This window comes from Chaetodon trifascialis, chromosome 9, assembly GCF_039877785.1.
Source record: "Chaetodon trifascialis isolate fChaTrf1 chromosome 9, fChaTrf1.hap1, whole genome shotgun sequence".
In the NCBI taxonomy this organism is placed as follows: Eukaryota; Metazoa; Chordata; class Actinopteri; order Chaetodontiformes; family Chaetodontidae; genus Chaetodon; species Chaetodon trifascialis.
The window spans coordinates 21,531,571-21,552,226 of NC_092064.1; the positions used below are offsets into that span (position 1 = coordinate 21,531,571).

General features: G+C 40.8%; 1 protein-coding gene across 3 annotated transcripts in view; it reads right to left on the reverse strand.

Moving 5' to 3' along the window:
- The window catches only part of LOC139336158 (roundabout homolog 2), a 48,541-nt gene extending 41,673 nt beyond the window's left edge, over window positions 1-6,868 (reverse strand). For all 3 annotated transcript variants that reach the window (XM_070970097.1, XM_070970098.1, XM_070970095.1), the window contains exon 1: window positions 6,249-6,868. In XM_070970097.1, coding sequence (XP_070826198.1) covers window positions 6,249-6,303 — 55 coding nt within the window. In that variant the 5' untranslated portion in view covers window positions 6,304-6,868. The remainder of the gene's footprint in view (window positions 1-6,248) is intronic.
- Between the last annotated feature and the right edge of the window lie 13,788 nt (window positions 6,869-20,656).

The window sequence follows — 20,656 nt, forward strand, 5'->3', positions numbered from 1 at the left end:
GCCGAATGGTTTGCTCATCGTTCCAACCACCCAATAAATCCATCAGTGTGCCATTAACAACACCGCTAACCATTAACGGTGGGTAATCCTTTTATTTTATACATTGATAGCAGCTGTCCTTGCGGCTCTGTGTTTGTGATGCTGCCTTTCTGGTGTTTATGAGATGCAGCTGTCCTTGTACTCGGTGTGTCAGCACATATTGTGAAGTCTCTGTGAGCTTTCAGTTGGTTTGAACAGTACGAATGTCGCTGTGGGAAATTCTTGTGTATTCGTTTTATTTGACGAGAGCCTACTTGAATGAAACTATCAAAGAGAATTTCAATGCCCACAGCTACGCAGACTTAAAGAGAATTAAAACTGTATCAGAAACACAGGTGTAAAGATTATTAATGAGGGTTAACGAGTTCTTAGTACAGCTACAACTATCATGCAACAGAATCAATGCAACGCCATCCTGATGTGTCACAGAGAAAATAGTCAATTGTCATTGTCAAACAGAGAAGAGCAAACAGCTGCCAAAGTGTCAAGCAACACCCGACTCCTGAGACAAGTGTGCAATCAGCGAAAAGTCTATGCCACCTTGAGCAAGACAGCAACACATTTCCTTTTTGAGAGAGAATATTTTCACAGTAATGTCGGCTTTGTGACAGGAAGATTGTGGTGCAGTGGTTGAAAGCACCTTTCAGCAAAAAGAGAAACTCTGTCAGCCCCACCTGTGACACGCAAAATAAAAAACATCACGGGCGGTAATGGGGACTTTTGTAGGGGTGTGTTTTTTGTCGGATCATAAACACGGCCCAGTTGCGCCCGCAGTAGGTCCCCAGAGATATCCTAGTTACATATGGGAGTTTAAGAGTGTGACTTGATTTGTGAGAGAAATGCTAATCTGGGGCATTCTGGTGTGAAATCACCCTCAAATTTACAAGGGATGAACAAGTGGGGAAGGACATGGCTACTCGAGTAGGTTACATAAACACAGGAGACGATGTTTCACAGACTGCTGCTTCACTTCATTTGAGCTTTCATTACAATTCCCATAATTTACACCTTTGATCAATAAGGAGACCATTTTCAATCCACTGTTCATTCAGCTTCATGAAAGTCTTACTGCAGAGGCTTCTGAATAAGAGATTGTATTTACGTCTGGCTCCTTCAAGTGGAACACAAGAGCAGTTTTCCTGATGAAAAAACACAGCTGGATGAGCTTAAAAGAAAAACAACAGGAAATATAAGCTGAACAACCAAAGCACTGCACCGTTCAACGGCTAAACATCCAGCTCAACACATGTATTGACCCAAGAGGCTCGTATTGAACGTTACATACGTTATCAAATCCGAGGTAATTAAGAAACTGATCATCTTTGTGTGAAAGCCTTGGCCGTGTCACAGCGTACGAATCAATGCAACTGTTTTCAACATGTGTTAACTTCTATGAACCTCACTGTGAGCGGCAAAAGGGAGCCAAGATCCATGAGAGTGAATGGCAGCCAACCTTGAGCTGTCATCCAATGTGTAGGGGCTTTGTGAATGAGTGTGCCAGCCTCATGCAAGGTTATCACTCTCTAGTAGGCTGCACTCTCAAGGCTATCCTGTGTACAAATGAATGTGTCAGGGGGAGAGGCAGGGGTGCTTTTCATAGAGATACACAGTAAATTTAACAGCTCTACTCATCTGATACGTGTTGACATTGAAGCTGATACTCTCTCTGTTATAGGTTCCAGTATTTATGGATCCTGCCATTACGAGGCTTACAATACGTCGATATCCTCCCTTGATAAGCTGCTGGTCTAATGAGGTCTTTTAAGGTCTTTTTAAGGTCTCTTGCTGACATTTTTTTTTCATAACTTCTTTTATTGCCTTTTGTGTCTTTTTTCCACTTTTTGGAAAACTGTAGTTCATACTGTATAACATGAGACTGATTTGTAGTCCTGTAGTTTAAGTTTTCCCAGTTTAAGAAAATGATGATATGCATTTGACTTTTTATCCAATGATTTCAAAGCCTACTTAGAGTCTTTCTACTGGTTGCAATGTGGTCCTACCTTTCTGTGCCCAGATGGTGAGACAGTAATTCATGTGTGAGAGAATCATGGCACTCATGTACAAATTTTAAGCCTCGGTAGTTAAATTAGTGTCCCAAATTGAACTTTTTAAGTTGTGTTTTAACTCGCATGAGTTGAGATATTGAAGATTAAAGGTAATAGTTCTTCTGCACCTTGCCTTTTCTTCTTAGCATGTAGATATATAACCGCATCATCAGCATACATCTGACAGCTACAGCAGGTGGACTGACTTCGGACAGGTCATTCAGTTCGAGTCCAGTAAGAACTCTTTTGCTCTGTTTTTGGTCTCCACCAACTGTTTGCTTTATGGTACAGAGCAAATAGCGTGACGTGGGTTTTTAGAGCGTTCATGCTGAAAACAGCAGCCTACTACAGCCAAAAACAATTTTTTTAAGCGATGAGAATGATTCAAAACAGCCAGACAGATAAACAATGAGCTGAGACTCGTAAAGGTTTGTAAAGCTGAGGGGAGCTGCAGGTTCAGGTGATAATTCTCTGTGGGTTTATCAATACAAGTGACCACAATAGTTGATACAATAGTTTTCAGATAATATCGTTATAGCTGCTTTAACTGGTATGCATAATGGCATGCTCTGATTTGGTAGCTTTATTCTGGGTGAGAGCCTAAAGCCTATACGCTATACGCATGATGCTGTTGATCTATGTGAACTGTACGTGATGAAGGCACGAGGTCTGAAACTTTTTTCATATAGTGAGTTCAAGTGATGAACAATGTGAAGATACTGTGTTCTGATTTCAGTGGTATTAATAGAATTAGAGCTCCAAACTTGACTCATTATGATCTAATCATGTGTTTATGGCTGATTAGATGTAGTAATTGTCATGGCTGCATCTGATCTGTGAGAATTTCTTCATTTATTTGCAAAGCAAATGGAAAAATCCAGAAAAAGCAAGCAACCACAGTCAAATGAAAGCCCATTAGTGCCGCATGCATCTCTGATAGACAAGCTATCACATTGGTCCTAATTGCAAACTCAGACACACGCCCACATGTTTGCTCATGGCGTCTCCTGCGTTTATGCCTCATCGAACACTTGGAGTTATCAGGCTAAGAGCTGAGGGGGTGATCACATCTTGAAAACCCTGTTGATTCAGGCTATATTTGGCGTTTCGTGGCTCCTAGCTGTGGCAATGCATAACGAGGGGCGCTTTCATTAATTAGTATTTTAAATATTAACCTTGCATCCTCCCCAGGGGTAGAAGTGTACTGCTGTCACGCTAATGTGTGAAAACAACAAAGCCTCAGAGGGAACATCTCTGTTTTGCTTCAAATCTTGGTGCCTTTTAGCAACAGTCAGGCTGGGAGTGAAACACATACCAGAACCTGAACCTGTCTCACAGCTTGATGTCTGCTGAAAAACATAACTATCTACCTGATAGGCAGACTGCTCAGTGACTAACTTACATGCAAGTTAAAGTGAGACAAGAGCAGAAGGCTGGCAGCTTGTCTGTGAGGCTGGTGGCTGTCTGCTGAGATTTACTTGTGTCTTTTTCAATTTCAATTCATTTACATACTTAAAAAGGCCAAAAACATTCAAGGAGTTCTTGTGACTTTGCCAAGTAATCTCTGTGGGAGCGCGATAACGTTCAACTGCAAACCCAAATTCAAAGCAGAGACGTCAGGTTTGAATTTCTTCTGGCAACAGTCTGGGCTTTTTGAGCCTTTGTTTGGCAACTGTCCTCCTCACCCGTAATCTCATTTCTAAATGATGTCATCACCGACTGTACCAGAAGTGGGACATCATCGACATCCGGCCAACATGACTCAAGCCTGTGGCACGTAGTGGTTCTGTCATCCACTGCCATTTCATCAGGAGGGACTGTGAGAGGCTTTAGTCAGCCGTCAGCCATATTTGTCACTAAGTAATGAGCAGGAAGACAGAGTGGACACAAATCACCAGCTAAGGGTTGTTTAGCATCGATTAGTTCCACAGCAAACACGCCAACAGCTGAGTCTGAATGCAGCTCAAGATAACTGGGATTTCAATGAAGGGTATTAAGGTCTACACTGATGCCGTCTTAATTGAGATTTGGCTTGCGTGTGTGTGTTTGTGTGTGTTAAAGAGCTGCTGTGTGAAATTGAGTGCAATTTGTGAAGAACGCTGTTGTTGTTACTTTCAATCACACAGTAGAGCAAGCGAAAACCCTAAGACCAGCACAGAAGACAAACAAAACATATCTCACTGGAAGTCACACATTTCTTATTTCCTTTACATGAAAACCACAGAATAAATTCTACCAGTGGGGTATTTGTCTCAACACAGCTCCCGCAGAGCTCGAGAGTTTGAATCCTCTTCTATCAAGTATTTTTATGAAAATACACATCACCCTCCGGGAGCGTACCGTACGACAGAGGTGGGAATGAGAGGAAATACCCACTCCAGATTAATGGATGTGGGCAGATGGTGTGGGTGTTGAAAAGTGCCTTTAATGCTGAGAGGTGGCTCCAGTTTATAATAATGAGGCGTCACAGGGGCCACGGAGCTCAGGATTTATATGTCACATTATGGTATATCATTGAGGAAGATATAAATAGAGCTGGACTGATATATTGATTTGATTTATCAACTGATGTTCATTGGTTTTAGATATATTGGTGTGAATATATATTTCAGCCAATATGTGACATTACAGTCCTGAAATAAAGTCATGTTGAAGGTGACTTCGAAGCAGGTGGTGAGCATAGTGGAGCATTTAGCTGATAAAGAACCAAATTGTTGGTGGAGACCAAAAACAGAACTAAAAGGAGGGCGAATGCTGGACTTACATAATATGTTAGTGTCATGTTTACAGCTTATTCTTACTGGCAAGTGGCCAAAAAATCAGTTATTGCAGTTTACTGGAGAGTTTTCCTCTCCAGTAAATCAAAAGTAATGCTTAAAATCTGATTTTTGCAACATGTATTAAACCCTGAATTGCCTTTACTTGCTAGAAACCTTCTTCTGGTGCTTTGTTAACTCTCAATCAGCCGTACAGCATGAATGAAACCACCAGGAGGATGTAAATTACACCACCATGAACTCGTGAAAAAGGGGACTCGCTGGTGAAAACGTTGCTCTACAGCACTCAAAAACTAAACAGGGCACCTTTAAAGGAGCAATGTGTAAGAACTGCCTACCTGCTGAAGATCAAACCAGAGGGCAGCATATCACCACAGTAGCTGCTAAATGCTGTTCATTATACTCTTTGCTGTGGTTAACTTTGGCTGTGGCATCTATATGCAGTTAGTTAGCTCAGTTAGCCGTGCAACTAGTGGTCCTATTAGCTGACTGGCAGCAAGCTCTCTGTTGGGGCCGTATCTCACATATTGGACAAATTGATCATATTTTCCACATTGAATCTTAATTATAAAAAACTGTCAAATATCAATATACAGTAAGTACTGGCCTAAAAAACAGTATGAGTCAGGCTCTAATATGACTGTTGATTTTTATTCTGTTCAAAGGGGAAACCTGAAACACACCATTCATACATTTAATACATCCACCGCAAGATATTAGATTTTTCTGTGAATGAGAAACAAAACATCTGCACTTTCACAAATTGCTTTTCTGAGAACCTGCCTTTATTTGGGGTTTGGATTAAGGCTCAGAAATTTAAGCTGTCATAAGAGCAATGGTTAAAAACTCTAATCTCTTTCAAAAAGGTAATCGAAATTATATTATGTTAAAAGCATTTTTTAATAATAGGCTGGGTTCCCTAAACCAGTTTTGGTGGGAGGTGGGGGCTGGTCAGGCTATGACACTGTCAGCTGAGCTAAAAGTGAGAGTTAAATGGTTTCACTTTGGCTCCAGGGCAGCCTTTGGCCTCTCTGTGCGACCACCTCGGCGCTCAGGGGGGCGCCGAGAAAGCGCATCTTGTTGGCATTCACCGGTGGTATCTAAATATTGCAATTCAAAGCGTGTGTGACATTTTGCCTTTACAGTCCGTTTTGTAGGGAGGATGCGCTCAGTTCCCACAACTGCTTGGGAAAACGTGTCTCAAATGCAGCTTAACACAACATTTACATCCATCTGGAGGGACAGGAAACACGATAAGACGAGTGAAATACGCTGAGGTGGTCACGCCATGGTGTGTGTGTGTATATGTGTGAGGGAGAAAGCCAGAGAAAGCGCAAGGAGAAGCACCTTTAAAAGACACTTCTGCTCATGTATTCACGTATATTACCTGATGTGATGGTGATGAATGAGACAGTCACAAGCAGTAAATTTCCAAAGTTCATCTCCACTCTCTCCCGGTGTCAGATCCTCTGGAGTCTCTGCAGCCTCTCGGCAGTCCACTCAAATGATCAGATCAATCAAACCTCCACTCATAAAATCGCCAGAATTTGGCTACAACGGGTAAACTGCTCAGCTGCGATGTTTCAAACGAGTAAAATCATCCCCCGAAAACTTTGATGGCACTCCCAGAAAGCCATGACGGCAGCAGGGTGAAGATGAGCAGCAGCAGCAGCAGCAGCAGCAGCACCGCCCCGGAGAAACCTAATAACAAAACTCAGCAGCAGCACTTCTTCATCCCCGCATGGTCACACACACACACTCACACACACTCACACACACACACATTCACACACACTTCTTCCTAAGATGCCCTGCTGCGGCTGCTGCTGCTGAACAAAAAAAAAAGCAGGTTTAACTATGTTTAGCCGGGTCATGAATAAAAAAAAAATCCTCTGTCTCTGCTCTGATCCGGGCAGTCGCGGGTTTGCGGCGTCAGTTTGAGCGAGAATGAAGCGCTGCACATGCCGAGCGGAGCTGCGCACTCCCTGCTACCCGCACCAAATCCTCAGCAACCTCCAGGAGTCACTGTTTTAAAGGGACAGACACGGCATCAGCCTGCCCTGTGCGCGTGTGCGTGTGGCCATGCGAGGACTAAAAAAAGTCCCCACAAGACAGACAGAATGACATAAAACTTACATCAGAGTTATGTCTGCGTTAGGGCAGCTTCTGAAGTCATAGGCCTTAAAATGAGCCTTGGACTTTGGAGTTAATGGTTATTTTTTAGGTATTTAATAAGATGTATGACGAGTTTTAAGGCTAAGATCTGACTCTAAAATCTTTAGTTTGAGTAAATCTGAGGGTAAAAAACAAAACAATGTTAAACAGTCCTTAAGAAGAGCTCTTAAAAGCTGTGCTGGGTCTTTTATTTTACTCAGTGCAGACGTTAAAAAATGAGCCTTGGCTTTAGGGTCAGGGTGTTGGTTTCCAACTTGGGGCTCCCAGCACACATCTGAGTGGTCACAAGATGATTTGATTAAAATATATCTAAATATAGAAAATTATTTTCTGCTAACTTTTCATTGATTTTGACTTAAACTTTTCAGGTGGAAAAAAATCCCAGTTTTGTTGAAGTTCTTACTATACAGCTACTAAACTGTGATCAGGGGACCCGAGCCCAGATTGCTTCCTGTTACGTAGCCATGCAACAAGAGGGCGGGACACCTCTACCTAGGATAGACATTAAATTTTGGGTTTGAGGTTATATCTAAAAAAAAAAAAATCAGGTTAAATTTAAGGTTGTGGATATATTAAACTTCAAACTTGCAAGGGTTGCAAGTCTGAAATCCTTCATTTCAGCATAAGAACAAGACTGGAAATGATTCAAGCTAATCAAATGAGGGAATGCTGCATGTATAAGTAAGATCATGCTAAATGGACTGCACTTACAGAGGGCTGTTTTATCTGAAGCACTTACACTAATGGCAGCTAGCTTCCATGCAAAATGCAGCATGTATTTATTAATTTGTGAAGGTACACTTGTAAGTCTAAGATTTCTCATTTTTCAAGTCAAAGGGAAGAGCATAAATATTGTCAGTCCGGTAAACAGTACAATCTTCTTATTCTCTATACAGTTTTGTTTTTTAGTGTCCTTTTCCTTTATAAGCCGTCCATTTATACCTTAAACTTTAGACTCCAGTGAATTCCTTTCCTTTTCCCAACACTCGTTGTTGGACATTCATGCAAAATGAGCAAGAAATTACAGGACAAAGGGGAATATTATAAAGTTTTTCTTGAGTTTTTTTCCTTCTCAGACTCAAGCGTCCAACGATAGATGATGTATGTTGTACAGTTTGCTCAAGAGGCAAATACAGAATGTGATTTCATGCTGTACAAATAGACTTGACATGACACTTTAAAGTGCTTTAAACGGCTTTCAATTGTTTTTTAACAACCTTGACACCTCAACACAACCACCATCACTTCCTCACTTTCATCATCATTGTCATCATCGTCACTGCTGCTGCTGCTGCTGCTGCTGCTGATGATGATGATGATGATGATGATGATGGAGAGCGTTGACTGTGCAAGCTAACTGTCGTCCTCACCACCACACATCGCTGCAGTCCTGCATCCACTCTGATTTATCGAGCAGCTGCTGCTTCGCACCCGCTCCTCCACAGTCTGGCCCGGCTGGAGCCTCTGGTGCCCGGCTTGGAGTTGTGAAGACACACAGCTCCCCTGGGGGGTAAGAGCTCTGTTTCCCTCACTCCCCCTCCTCCAACGCAGACCAAACGGGTTCCTCTGTGCCGTTGCTTCTCCTTCCTCCACCTCATTGTCTCCGTGTCAGGCCGTGAGAGCACAACATGATGGAGAGTGACTTTTGGACGGTCGGACGTCTGCTCTCCTTTGTCCCTCTTGAATGGGATTGGAAATTGGGCAACAGAAGAGGAGTCCAGATGTCTGTTGTAAGGCGTGACACAAAGAGGGGCCCACAATGGCTTAAATCTCAGCTTCAGTGGAAGTGTGTAGCTTATTAAGGACCACAAAAGCTAAAATAGAGGCATCTCAACTGGAGAGTGGCTGGAGTCTCTGAGGTGTCAGATGAGAAATGTGGCCTCACTTTCAGCTAAAAACCCCAGAAGTCCTCAGTAGATGTTCTGGTATCACTTCATGGGGCTCTGTTTGTCAGCTCTGATGAAGGAAGAGTCAGACCTGGGCGGCATGCTTTTTAATAAAGGCATTTTAACACATGTTTTTCTCATGACTTGTTTCAGCTATTTCTTTCCTGTTCGAAGACTAGATTTTGTACTTACTTAAAACTTAAATCATTCCTAAGAATCAGTCTGCTATCTCAGCTCTACGCCGTGCATCGCAAATGAACTTGGTGTCATTAAATAATCAATAAAATCTTCAAGTTTGCAGCAGTTGGCCAGCGAACATCCCCCAACTTGCAAGCCCAGCAGGTTTGTAACATTTGAATCAAGGGAGCAGATGTTGTCACACAATCAGTCTTGTATTGTGGCTACTTTGGACATCAATCACAATCTCCCAGTCTTTGCTTTCATTCAGTAAAAACCATTGGAAAGGATACCTGTATTCCAAAAAGTCCCACAAATGAAACAATAAAATATGTAGTTTGTTTATGCCGACTTCCCAAATCATCACAAATCAGTGTTGAAAAGTAAATTGTTTTATGAAGTGACAACATCATGGTAAAGGATTGGTTCAGTTCAGGCACAACAATTAATTGATCAGGTTTAGAGAAAGATCATGATTTGGATGAAAAGAGGTACTTTGTTGATGTTAGGGGACATTCTTCTTCATGGTAACAATAATAAACACATGGGTTAAGGTTCAAGGATGATGGACGTCATGCTTTTAAAAAAAGCAACAGTGACTCACAGTTTGAAAGAACAAACAAACAGCAGTCTCACATGTGAAAGTCCAATGTTTGTTGACCCATCCAATCATCCTGACCCCCTCCCACATAGACGTCTCCCTCTATAAAAACGTCACCTGACCTTCCTTACATTATTACGGCCACTCGAAGGCTTCATACCCCTGGAACATTAACATATGTTGTTTTGAGGTCATTTACTGAAACATATTCAGATGTTTTGGTTTAGACGAGAAGATTCATTTAATATGAAGCATGCACCAGGAGACAGCTAGCTTAGCTTAGCATAAAGCCTGGAAACAGGGGGAACAGCCAGCCTGGCTCTGTCTGAGAATAAGAAAATCCACCTACCAGTAACTCTAAAGCTCACTAATCAACATGTTGTGTATTATTTGTTTAAATTGGACAAAGTTGAAGAGTAAAAACTTTGTAGTTAAATGGGGGTTTGGATTAGTTCTTGGCCGGGAGCAGTGACATCCTGGAATCTGACAGTGGTATCGATCTCATCTAACTCTCAGCTAGAAGCAAATAATCATATTCCTCCAAATGTCAAACTATTCCTTAAAGGACGTGTGTTTGTAAAGCAGTGTGAACACCAAACATCCCCAACTCTGAACCTACGATACAACTCGACTATGTCTTTGTTCTTTCCTCTTTTTAGTGTGTGAGCTTCAGGATTTAACAGGATTTAAGGGAACACTTTTTTCCTGCTTGCTGTAGGTAGTTTAGTGTGTGTGCGCGCATGTGTGCGTGTTGACAGTACAGCGAGGTACAGATGGTGGGATGTGGCAGTCTGTCTGACTGCGGTGAAGAATGTGAGATTCAGCTGTCGGCCTCTCACCCCCCTGGCTCTGACCTTATGTGTCTCTGATCACCGTCTGGCTCCATCTCATTATGACAAACTCCATATTGCTTCACTCTCACAGCGCAGCTACAACAATTACAAGACCAAAAAAAACCCAAATATCTCAAAAAAAGGCGTTCATTGCGGTAATTAAAGCTGACATTCCTCTCAGGACATTCGTTTGTCACTAATTGGGCTCCTGTTCTCTCTCTTTACATGGTTCAGGGTCTTGCCTGTTGACCTGCTAAGCTACCTTGTCAGCAGATTTAATTTGTCACTGGAGCAGGGCTTTTGTCTCCCTGTGGTGTTAGTGTGTGTGTGCACATGTGTTTGTGTGTGTGTGGGAGCAAGTGTAAAGGACCTTCAGATAGCCAGGAGGGCTCCAGAGTTTATTTATAGGCTGTGTGTCACAGCAGTGCAGGGCCAACAGCAGCAAGTCATTTACATCCAATGCACCAGAATGCAAAGGTAAGCAGCTACGATCGCTGCAACGAGGATTAAAGGCTCAGCTTTTTATTTTAACGCATTGGGACCCTCGCCAGCAGAGGGAGCCACACACGGCGACAGGGCTACTGTTTTGTCACGCTCATAAATGGCGGTGTCACATTGTCTACAAGTTGATTGTACTGAGCTGTGCACAGAGCTGGAAGAACCCTGGAGGTGCCCTGAGTCCGGCTGCATCAGATAACCCGAAATAATGAGCCTGTAAGAGGCTGCTTACAGTACAGTACTCTGTGCGATAAACGTTACAGCTCCTCTCGAGCCGTCCCACTTGTAGGTTTGTGCCCTGCAGACAGTTTCCGCTAAAGAAGGAAAGTAGTTCCAGAAGTGCAGCGTTCGTTTCAAAGTGTTTTATTTAGCAATGTTTAGATCTGTTTTCCCACAGCTACGTAAATGTCCGACAGGCGTTACATTAGTAATGTACAGAAGCTAATTTGCATAAAAAAGACAAAAAAAGAAAATTCCGAAATGCAAACTCAAAAAGACAAAATATCTCAGAATTTAGACTTTTTATTTTTAATATTCACTTTTATTTCATGATTTTGACTTGGTAAGTGAAATCATTTCCAACTTTCTCTTGCAAAATTTGGATTTTTGTCTCATAATTTTCACCTGTTGTGTCATAAATTTGATTTTCTAAGTCCAAATTTGACTTTTTATCTCATAATCACGTAAACATGAGAGAAAATTCTCACGGTAAGGAGCAGTCTTATTTCCTGGCAGAAATGGGTTTCCATAGTCACGTTTTATTAATGTCAAATCTTTTAAGTGCTTTCTGTTTTGTGGTGCAGAAAGCAGAAGCAGCCATATCAGACACGATAAATCATAATTTACTCATGCGTGCCTGCATATTCACAGCTTGAAATGACTTAATTCATCATCAAACTTTCCTTTCAGTCGAGTCAAGCTGATCCGTCAACACCCCGCTCTGACGTGCAGCTTAGTTATTCATATGATGATCATTTATATCATTTCAGATTGCCCTGTTTGCTGTAGATAGTATTGAACTGTGCGGTTTGGGGGAGAAAAAGCATTTCAGGGGAAAATAATTAACATGTGACTTGTTTTGTGGGATTGTGAAACACTGAAATTGGATGAGACGAGCTCCCCTTAACATCATCATCAAATAATTCTCATATTTGCAGAAATGAAGGACCAAAGAAATACTTCTCAGTTTCCACTTCTTCAGCCACTGATTGCTTGGAACAAATAGATCTCTCATGTAATTGCCACTAATGCTTGAGAGCCCATTTATCTATTCTGCAACATTACGTCACAGGCCTCAAGAGTTGCCTCTCCTCCATGTTTCTGTGATGAAAATATCAGACATGTTTCGCATCTGCTGAAACCAGACAGAGGTTGTGTAAACAGATTTGTACTCATGTTATGTATTACATGCTGGTCTCAGCTGCGCGGCACAGAGCGTACCGAGCAAAACAGAATGTGAACGTTCACAATGACCTTATCCAACAATGCAAATAAAGGGGTTTTGACAAGAGTGAAAGACAGAGAGGAAACGAGGATCGTTTGAGACTGAACACAGAGCTCAGAGGAGCAGCTGATTCCAGCCGAGGCTCATGGGAGTCCTCTACTGGTCTGATGTCAGAACTGCACGTCTTTCCTGGGAGATATCAGGTATCAAACAAACAAAAACAAACAAAATATCACTATACTTTCTGAAAAACACATATGCTGCACCCTGGTCGTCAATGCCAGTGTATCTGTCTGATATTCACTTTCAGATTTGTTTGTTTTGTTTGTTATTTTTAATCATCAGTTTAACCTTAATAAGCGTAAGTTCACTCAATAGTCCTCATTAATTTTTTTTTAAATACTAATTCCTTTCAAATCCCTTCAGATGTTTTCTCAATTTTAAGGCTTATAGTTTCCTCATTTTGTTGAAGGTTAAAGATTGGATTAGCGTTTGTTTTAGAAGTATTTCCTCACATTTCTACACAGTGGGATCATAAGAAAACAGAACAGATAAAACGAAGTGAAACAATGCAAATCAGCATGAAAACAGTGGAGAAAGTTTAAAACCTCGGTATAAACTCAAACCCACTGAACTTTATTTTGAAGTCTACCAGTGAAGGTCCAGAATTTTCCAAAGACGAACCAAATCAGTCACTGAAATTTGGAAAACTCTGTATGAAACAGTAACACTAATAACACAATAATAATAATAATAATAATGGAGGTTTGGGTTGGAGAAAAAAAAAAGGGTCCATATGTTACCAGACAAAAGAAACAAGCAAATATTCACATTAGAGAAGTTGGATCCAGTGGATTTTTTTTTTTTTTTTTTTTTTTTGGCATTTCTCTTAAAAATGATTCAAATGATTCCCAAAGTTTTCTGTCTAAAGACGAATCGACTCGAGAACTTCAGCTCTGTCTTGGCTCGCTGGCTGTTTGAGGATGATCACCATGCTGCAATGATTAGTCAGTGAACTGATTAGTCTTTCACAGAAAAATATTCAGCAGCGATCTTGACAATAAATAACAGTTTTGAGACATTTTTAAAGCAAAAATGCCAAAATTCTCTGGTTTCAGCTTCTCAGTTGTGAATATGTCGTGTTTGCCAGGATTAATGCTTCATACGTGTCTGTTCTTCTTCTTCTGATGAATTGTTTGTTTTTAATGATGCCCAGATTACTGGTGGTGTACTGCCATGCGGGGAACTGTGAGTCTGTCACCAGCGAGCCAAAAGAAATGAGCTTTTATTTATATCTGGTGCAATAAATGGAGCTATTTCCTTTGTTTTCCGTGATTTTAAACTGACTATCTTTGGGTTTTGGTCTGCTGGTCAAAATCTGAACACAACAAAAGGAAGAAAGTGAGATAACAGGATAAAAACTGCAGCTCAGCTCAATCTCCACTCCTCTTTCTGGGGCTGCCGTCCTGTTGCTGGAGCAACATCTATCACATTATTATCCAGGATGATATCAACATAGACAGCAAACATCTTTTAGTACATGTGTCAGATTTCCTTTCATCATCTCTCTCAGCTTGATATCACCTTCTGCTGAATTAAATTCATCATGAGAGGTCGAGTCAGAGCACCCTCTCCACGCTGCTGTTATTGAAAAGACGGCCAAAGATTCTCGTCTAAGAACAACAATGACATCCGGCGAGGCTCAGCTGTGATTTCTTATATTTTGAGCATCTTTTCACGCTCGTTTTGCTGTCTGTAAATCCTGCAGAGGAAAACGGTTTGCTCTTACAGAGACCTGGGTTCAGATGCATGAAAATAAAAACCCTCAGAAAACAGTTGTTTTGTTTCGGGCTCTCTGTCGTGCTGAGCTGCAAAACACTTGTCATGTACAGTATCATGGCGAGAGCATAAAACAGATGCAGTGCTAGCATGAGGCAAATTGGCAATTAAGATTAAATCAGAATCGCGACTGTTTTCAGCCTCTGGAGAGAAACAGAACGAGGATGGTGCTGATTTACAGCTGATGATCTCGCAGAGTCGCATTCCAGTAGCTTGCAAGGATTGATGCTTACCTCTGATGAAAAATAATGCCCAAATGCAAATTCAAACTCAGAGAGAGTAGTTCACGATGTGTTAATGCGCTGCACAAGCAGAATTGCATTATCTCACCCTGCAAAAAAAACAAACTTTGATGCATATCTTGGGCTCACCCAAGGTCATATTCATATTCCTTATGCTCGTCCAAATCTAATCTCTTCTGTAATGACGGTAAAGAGTGATAAATGGCAGAAAGCCCATTACACAGAGGACTCATATCACCAAACATGTGGCAGACATCCAGCCTCACACACAAGCAGCCTCAGAGATTATTCACATGGCCCGACTGCCACAGCGCCGCCACTGCTGCACGTCCCTGCTGCACAATATGAGTGTGTCAGTGTGACTCCTAAATTTTTTATGGAAATGTAGGAAGGAAGCAGTCAATGTCCACAGCAAACTGATGGCTCCAATTTCACAGTGAGGATTCTTCAAGCTCCTGGAACCTATAAACACCAGTGTTTCCAGCACATTACTTGTAAGGAAAGAAGGCCTTTGTGATGGAGAGAGGAATCAATTTAAAAGAATTCAATAACAAGATATGCAGGATTCATTTCCAATTCACTTCACAGAGGATAAAAATTGTTCATGTTTTTATTTGCTTGGCATTTTGAAAATGCAAATATCTCTAAATTAAGTCTTCTGGTGGCTCATAACTGTTTCATCCGTCTGATGTTTTCATGTGAGTAGGCGTCAAAGTTTTCACGTGCAGGAGGAATTCAGCATCAGGCCTGGCTGGCTGCTGTATTCACATGTTGGGTTTTGTTGAGGAGGTCGCTGAAGTCACTGTGGTCCGCCATTGCTGAGATTTGGTGTAGGTGGATTTTAATGTCATGCATCCAACCTTTGCCATCTTTCACAACCTTCAAAAACAGTTGTTATTATTACCTGTAACGGCAGCGTGGTGAGGGGATTCAGGCAGAAAAACACTTTCCAATGAGAATCAACTTCTCTATCAGCAAACCTCAAAGCTGTTTCACAGACATTTACGAAACAAGATGAGAAATACAAATTAAGATGCAATGTGCAAAGAATATTCTTGACACAGTATGACAGGATAAGACAATGACATTAGATTTACTATCTGTAACACTGAGTTGTACTGTGAATTTGATTTTGCATGGGTTCAGAGGGCACTTCTGTTATCATGTTTGCTGTGATTTGCTTAGTCTTGGTTGTATTGTGTTAATGTGGAACATAAAATGTTCAAGAAGCATTAATTGCGCTCTTGAACTCCTAATTTTCCCCTTGATTTTTGCATTAAGTATCTTAAAAGACACATTTCCCGCTCTGCATATGAGTGATGCATGTGTCTGCTTAACACTGAGGCTGCTCACTGAATGCTCACTGTGCAGAAAGTGAAATGTTCAGAATGCTGCAGCTACACTGTTACATCAGATGGAAACACTGTAAATGTATTGTGCCTCATTATATGTTCCCAAAATTCAGCCTGATATATTTGGTATTTTTAGCCATGCTAGCAGCATAAACAGACTGAAATATCTTAATATATCACAACTATTGCATGGATCAACATGAAATTGTGTACAAACTTTCATCGCAACAACTTTGGTAATCTCTTAACTTTATAGCGCCATCATCAGGTCAACAATTTTAATCTGTCCAGCACTGTCCAGCACTTTATGGTCCAACACCTGTAAAACTAATAACATTTCAGCCTCAGCTGTGCCTACTATTCAGTGCTAATTTAGCAAATGTTAGCATGCTAAGATGCTTTCCTTTTGAGCATTGAGAGCATGTTAGCGTAGTAGCCTCACACAGCCTGGCTGTTCACTCTTGTTAGCAGTGTTGGAAAATAACTAAGTACATTTACTCAACCTCTGCGCTTAAGTACAATTCTTAGCTTGTGCTTGAGTCTTTTAATGTTACGATACTTCTTCTTTGCTGAATTTCACGGTGAAATAATGTAGCCCACTCCATTACATTTATTATACAGGCCTACCAAACTTTGCAGATTAAAATGAGCATATAAAATATGAATTAAGCCAGTAACAGTATACAAAATGAATAAGCTATATTAAGCTGAATTAGCTATATTTCAGACAACTACAACATGAAAATGCATCTACAGCATGCAAATGATGTTAGTATAGTACAATATACAATAATGTAACAACGGCACACATAATGAGTACTTACAGTTGTACATTTTCATGATAATACTTACTTTTACTTCAGTAAGATTTTGGAGTGCAGGACTTGTTATAGAGCATTTTTAAATTGTGGTATTGCAACTTTTATGTGAGTAGAAGAGCATAATACTTCTCTTACCACTGACTGTTTGTCTTGACAGAAACATTGTCAGGACAACTGAACCTGTTTTCAGGGAGCATAGAGAAGTCTGAAGAGGTCAAAACTCAAGCAAAACTTGTCCTATAAAGAACAACTTTATTGCTATATTGTATAATGAAGTTGGAAGGTTTTTAACCTCTTCAGTATTTATAGAAACACTGGAATCAGCATTAAAATTTCAGCTGCTTCAACACTGATTGGCTGCACAAGTGTTTGTAAAGATGGATCCACCAGAGGCACCAGACAGCAAAGCTTAAAGTGTTAACAGGCTGCAAAAATACAGCTAATAATGTCACATAAATAGACTTTTCATGGAGATAGAGACGGTTCCAATCAAGTAATAAAATGTAACTTTCACACAAGGGCTATCCAGTTTAAATTAATATCAGCAATTTCAGCCTCAGCCTCACAATTTTCCGTAAAGCTGCAGGCTGATAAAATGTTTATAGACTTCATTTTACGGATTAACATCCTCCTTTGTGAGTAAGACTATGGATACTTTTCATTTTTCCTCTCATGAAACACTGTGGTTTCACATCTTCAGAGGGAACAAATAGGCTCGGGCTGGGTGGCACAGACAGCGCAGAGATGACAGGATGTGCTAAGAGATGGCTTAGCATTGTTGGCCTGTGGATTTTGTTGGCAGTGAGAAAAAAATAGAATTGTATGTTAAGAAACAGCAGACACAAAGCTACCGATGCCTATAACAGGACTTTTCTATGGAAATAAAGGATCCAGACACCTCAAAACTCTTTAAATTTTAATACCAGCCCAATGATTTTCTAATAGCGTTTAGGTTAGTAGAATGTATACAGACTTGATTTTTTTCATTACTTGTGCCATCAGTGGTGAAAAACAGTCAGTTGTGTAGACACATGTTTGATTCCCTGCTGTGGCCTTTTCTATGAGGACATCGCTTGTTGTCATTGTGCTCTCACATGTATTTCCTCTGGGTGTTTCCTCTCTGTGTCCAATGACGCACAGGTCAGGAGTGAAGCTGCCAACAGGTACGCAAGCATGAGTGTGAATGATTGTCTGTCAGTCTGTATTAGCCCTGTGAGGGACTGCTGACCTGTTCAAAGTTTTTTACCTGCAGCCCACTGTTACACCCGCACCAGCCCTTAAAAATACAAATAACAGGTAGAGGGGATGAGCAAAGGTGCAAAGTGCACCGGTGCTGCAGGTGTAGACCACTAGATGGCACAAAAGAATCAACAACTCTGAACTCTTTGCACTTTGTAGGACAACCAGTCATCCATCACTTTGTTATCTTCAGACAGGGTAAAATACTGTGCAATGAGGAGGAAATGGTCCCTACAATGAAGTCCAGTCATGCTATCAAAGAGTAGACCATCAAGGCTAAGCTCATCTTCCACCATCTGGCAGAACATAGCAGTATCTCCGCCAGCTTTAACAATGGATGTATTCAGGAAGACTGCAGGGAGTGTTGTTCCACATCCAGATAGCTGCTGAAAGTGACACAAATCAGAGAGCTACTCCAGAAATCTACCACAGACATATTTCTCCAGCCAAATGCCAACCAGGAGAGATTAGATTCTGTCATCTCACTATCTTTTGTGCAGTCCTAAATCATGTGCACATCGCATGAAAGCACAGGTGGCAGGGAGTCGGCAACATTTTTTGCTGAATTCATTTCTGAAATCTACCTGACCTACTGGAAATGTAGCTCATTGAAGGGGAACAGGGTTGGAAAAGCCTGAACATGCAAGCTGTGCAGTTTCATATTTCTTTCACACTTAAGCAATCAATTATTCACACATAGCAGTGACAACCAATTTCTAGCGTATACGTGTCCAAGATTTACACATTTTTCACACACACATTCTCACACAAATATAGATGTGAAGGTCATATTGTGATAAGAATGCAGAGGGTTACATGATACACACAGGGGATGTACAGCCAGGCCAGGACTGGGATGATAGTTCAGACTGGGAATATGAAATCAGCCTGCACACGTTCACATAAGACCACGTATACTTTAACCATGTTGTGGAGAAATCCCTTTTTCTCCACAACGTCCAAAATAGTCAATCAATTGCACTTCCATAATTAGGGCCACAGGAACAAACATTTGTATATTTCTTTGTTTTGCATTTCCTGAGAGCTCTGAGTGGACTTGTGTTGGTCCTCATGAAGTAGTGAGTAGCTTGAATTATGTCCACCTGACAGAAGAGAGTACACAAGTCCATGCAAACACATCATCACCTATTCTTCTTCAGCACGGTTAATGGTTGATGGTATTTTTAAAACAAATACACCATTTTTCAGATACACCAGGCTAAAACTGATGCAGTCTAATGCAACAATCCTGCAATAAATCCTGCCTTCACGGGCGTTATAATACTCAGTTTATATTGAAACTGTTTAAGAGAGAGATTCTCTGAGTGTAACAACAGCACCACAAACTGCAGCCTCCAAAGTGACCATAAAGTTGAATCACACCACTGTAAAACAGTTTCAATAAGAACTGAACATTATATCGTCCATGAAGGCAGGATTTACGGCAGGACTGTGGTGTTAGACTAGATTAGTTGTAGCTAGATGCACCTAATACACTGACAGCTGAATAAATGATAAGTACTCAGAAGTTAAAAGCTTTCTACGCTTTAATTTCCCATTGGATTGCTTTTATAAATACATCCTAATAGAAACTGAAATGATACTATTAAAGATGCTGCAGTATCAACAGTTACCCCATTTTCCTGTAATAATATTACTGTACTCCAGAGTTGTTAAAGAGGCACTCATAATGACAGAAATGCTTACAGCACAGTGTCATTTCCTCTTAATCACCAAGTTATTATCCCCTACGGTGTTGTTTTCTGCCTTTGGACTGTTCCCTTGTTCCCTTTCTTTCCTTGTTCCCTTAAATTTGTCACAGTATTGGCGTCCACTAAGTATTTTATTGATATCCTTTCATGCAATTACATTGTGAAAGATTGCTGGAATGCAGTTTGCCCCTTCACATAAGCCTACTAGTATTTTAGTCATTCCAAGTGCAGCATGATTCATAAAAGTTTTCATATTTCTAATCTTGAAATCTGACAACAATAGGAGAGGACAGGGGCCAGCAGTTTCCACAATACGAGAGCAACATGAATAAATTAGGAGTTTAACTGCCTGTCAGACAGTAACTCTGCTGAAGCCAAAACAGTGTCTGTCTTCACGTGCCTGACTGAAGGCTGTCGGCTTTCTGCGCGTTTAATTGTGAACTTCGAACGCAATGCTCTCTGAAAACATGTGAGGCCTAATGTCATGTAATAAATCCATTACTTTACATTAAAAATACAACACATCGACCCACCTGCATTAATATTTCACCTGGCGACCCATTTATTGTGAGCTGAGCAGGGACATGAGCCTTACATTACAATGTAAAATCCCACAGCAGCTCCTGCTCTCTTGTATAAGTGGCTGCACAGCCTGTTCCTGAGTGACTTTTACCTGTGACACTCGATTCTGCTCTGAATTAGACTTTGTAATATATCAGGTAATGCACGATGATTGAGTTGACATTACATTTATATGGAACTAAGTGTATTTGTGGGTTCCTCTTAGGGAGTTTTCCATTATTTTAATGTCTCCAGATAAAATATGAAGTAATACTTGCCTGTAAAATATTCAGATTAAAGCCAGCATCGACACATTTTAATTTGTTCTACACATTTCTGAGCGAAAATTGAAGGAATTTAAACCTTTTCACCTGTTAATTTTCATATTAGTATAAGAATTTACTTAAAGCTGCTG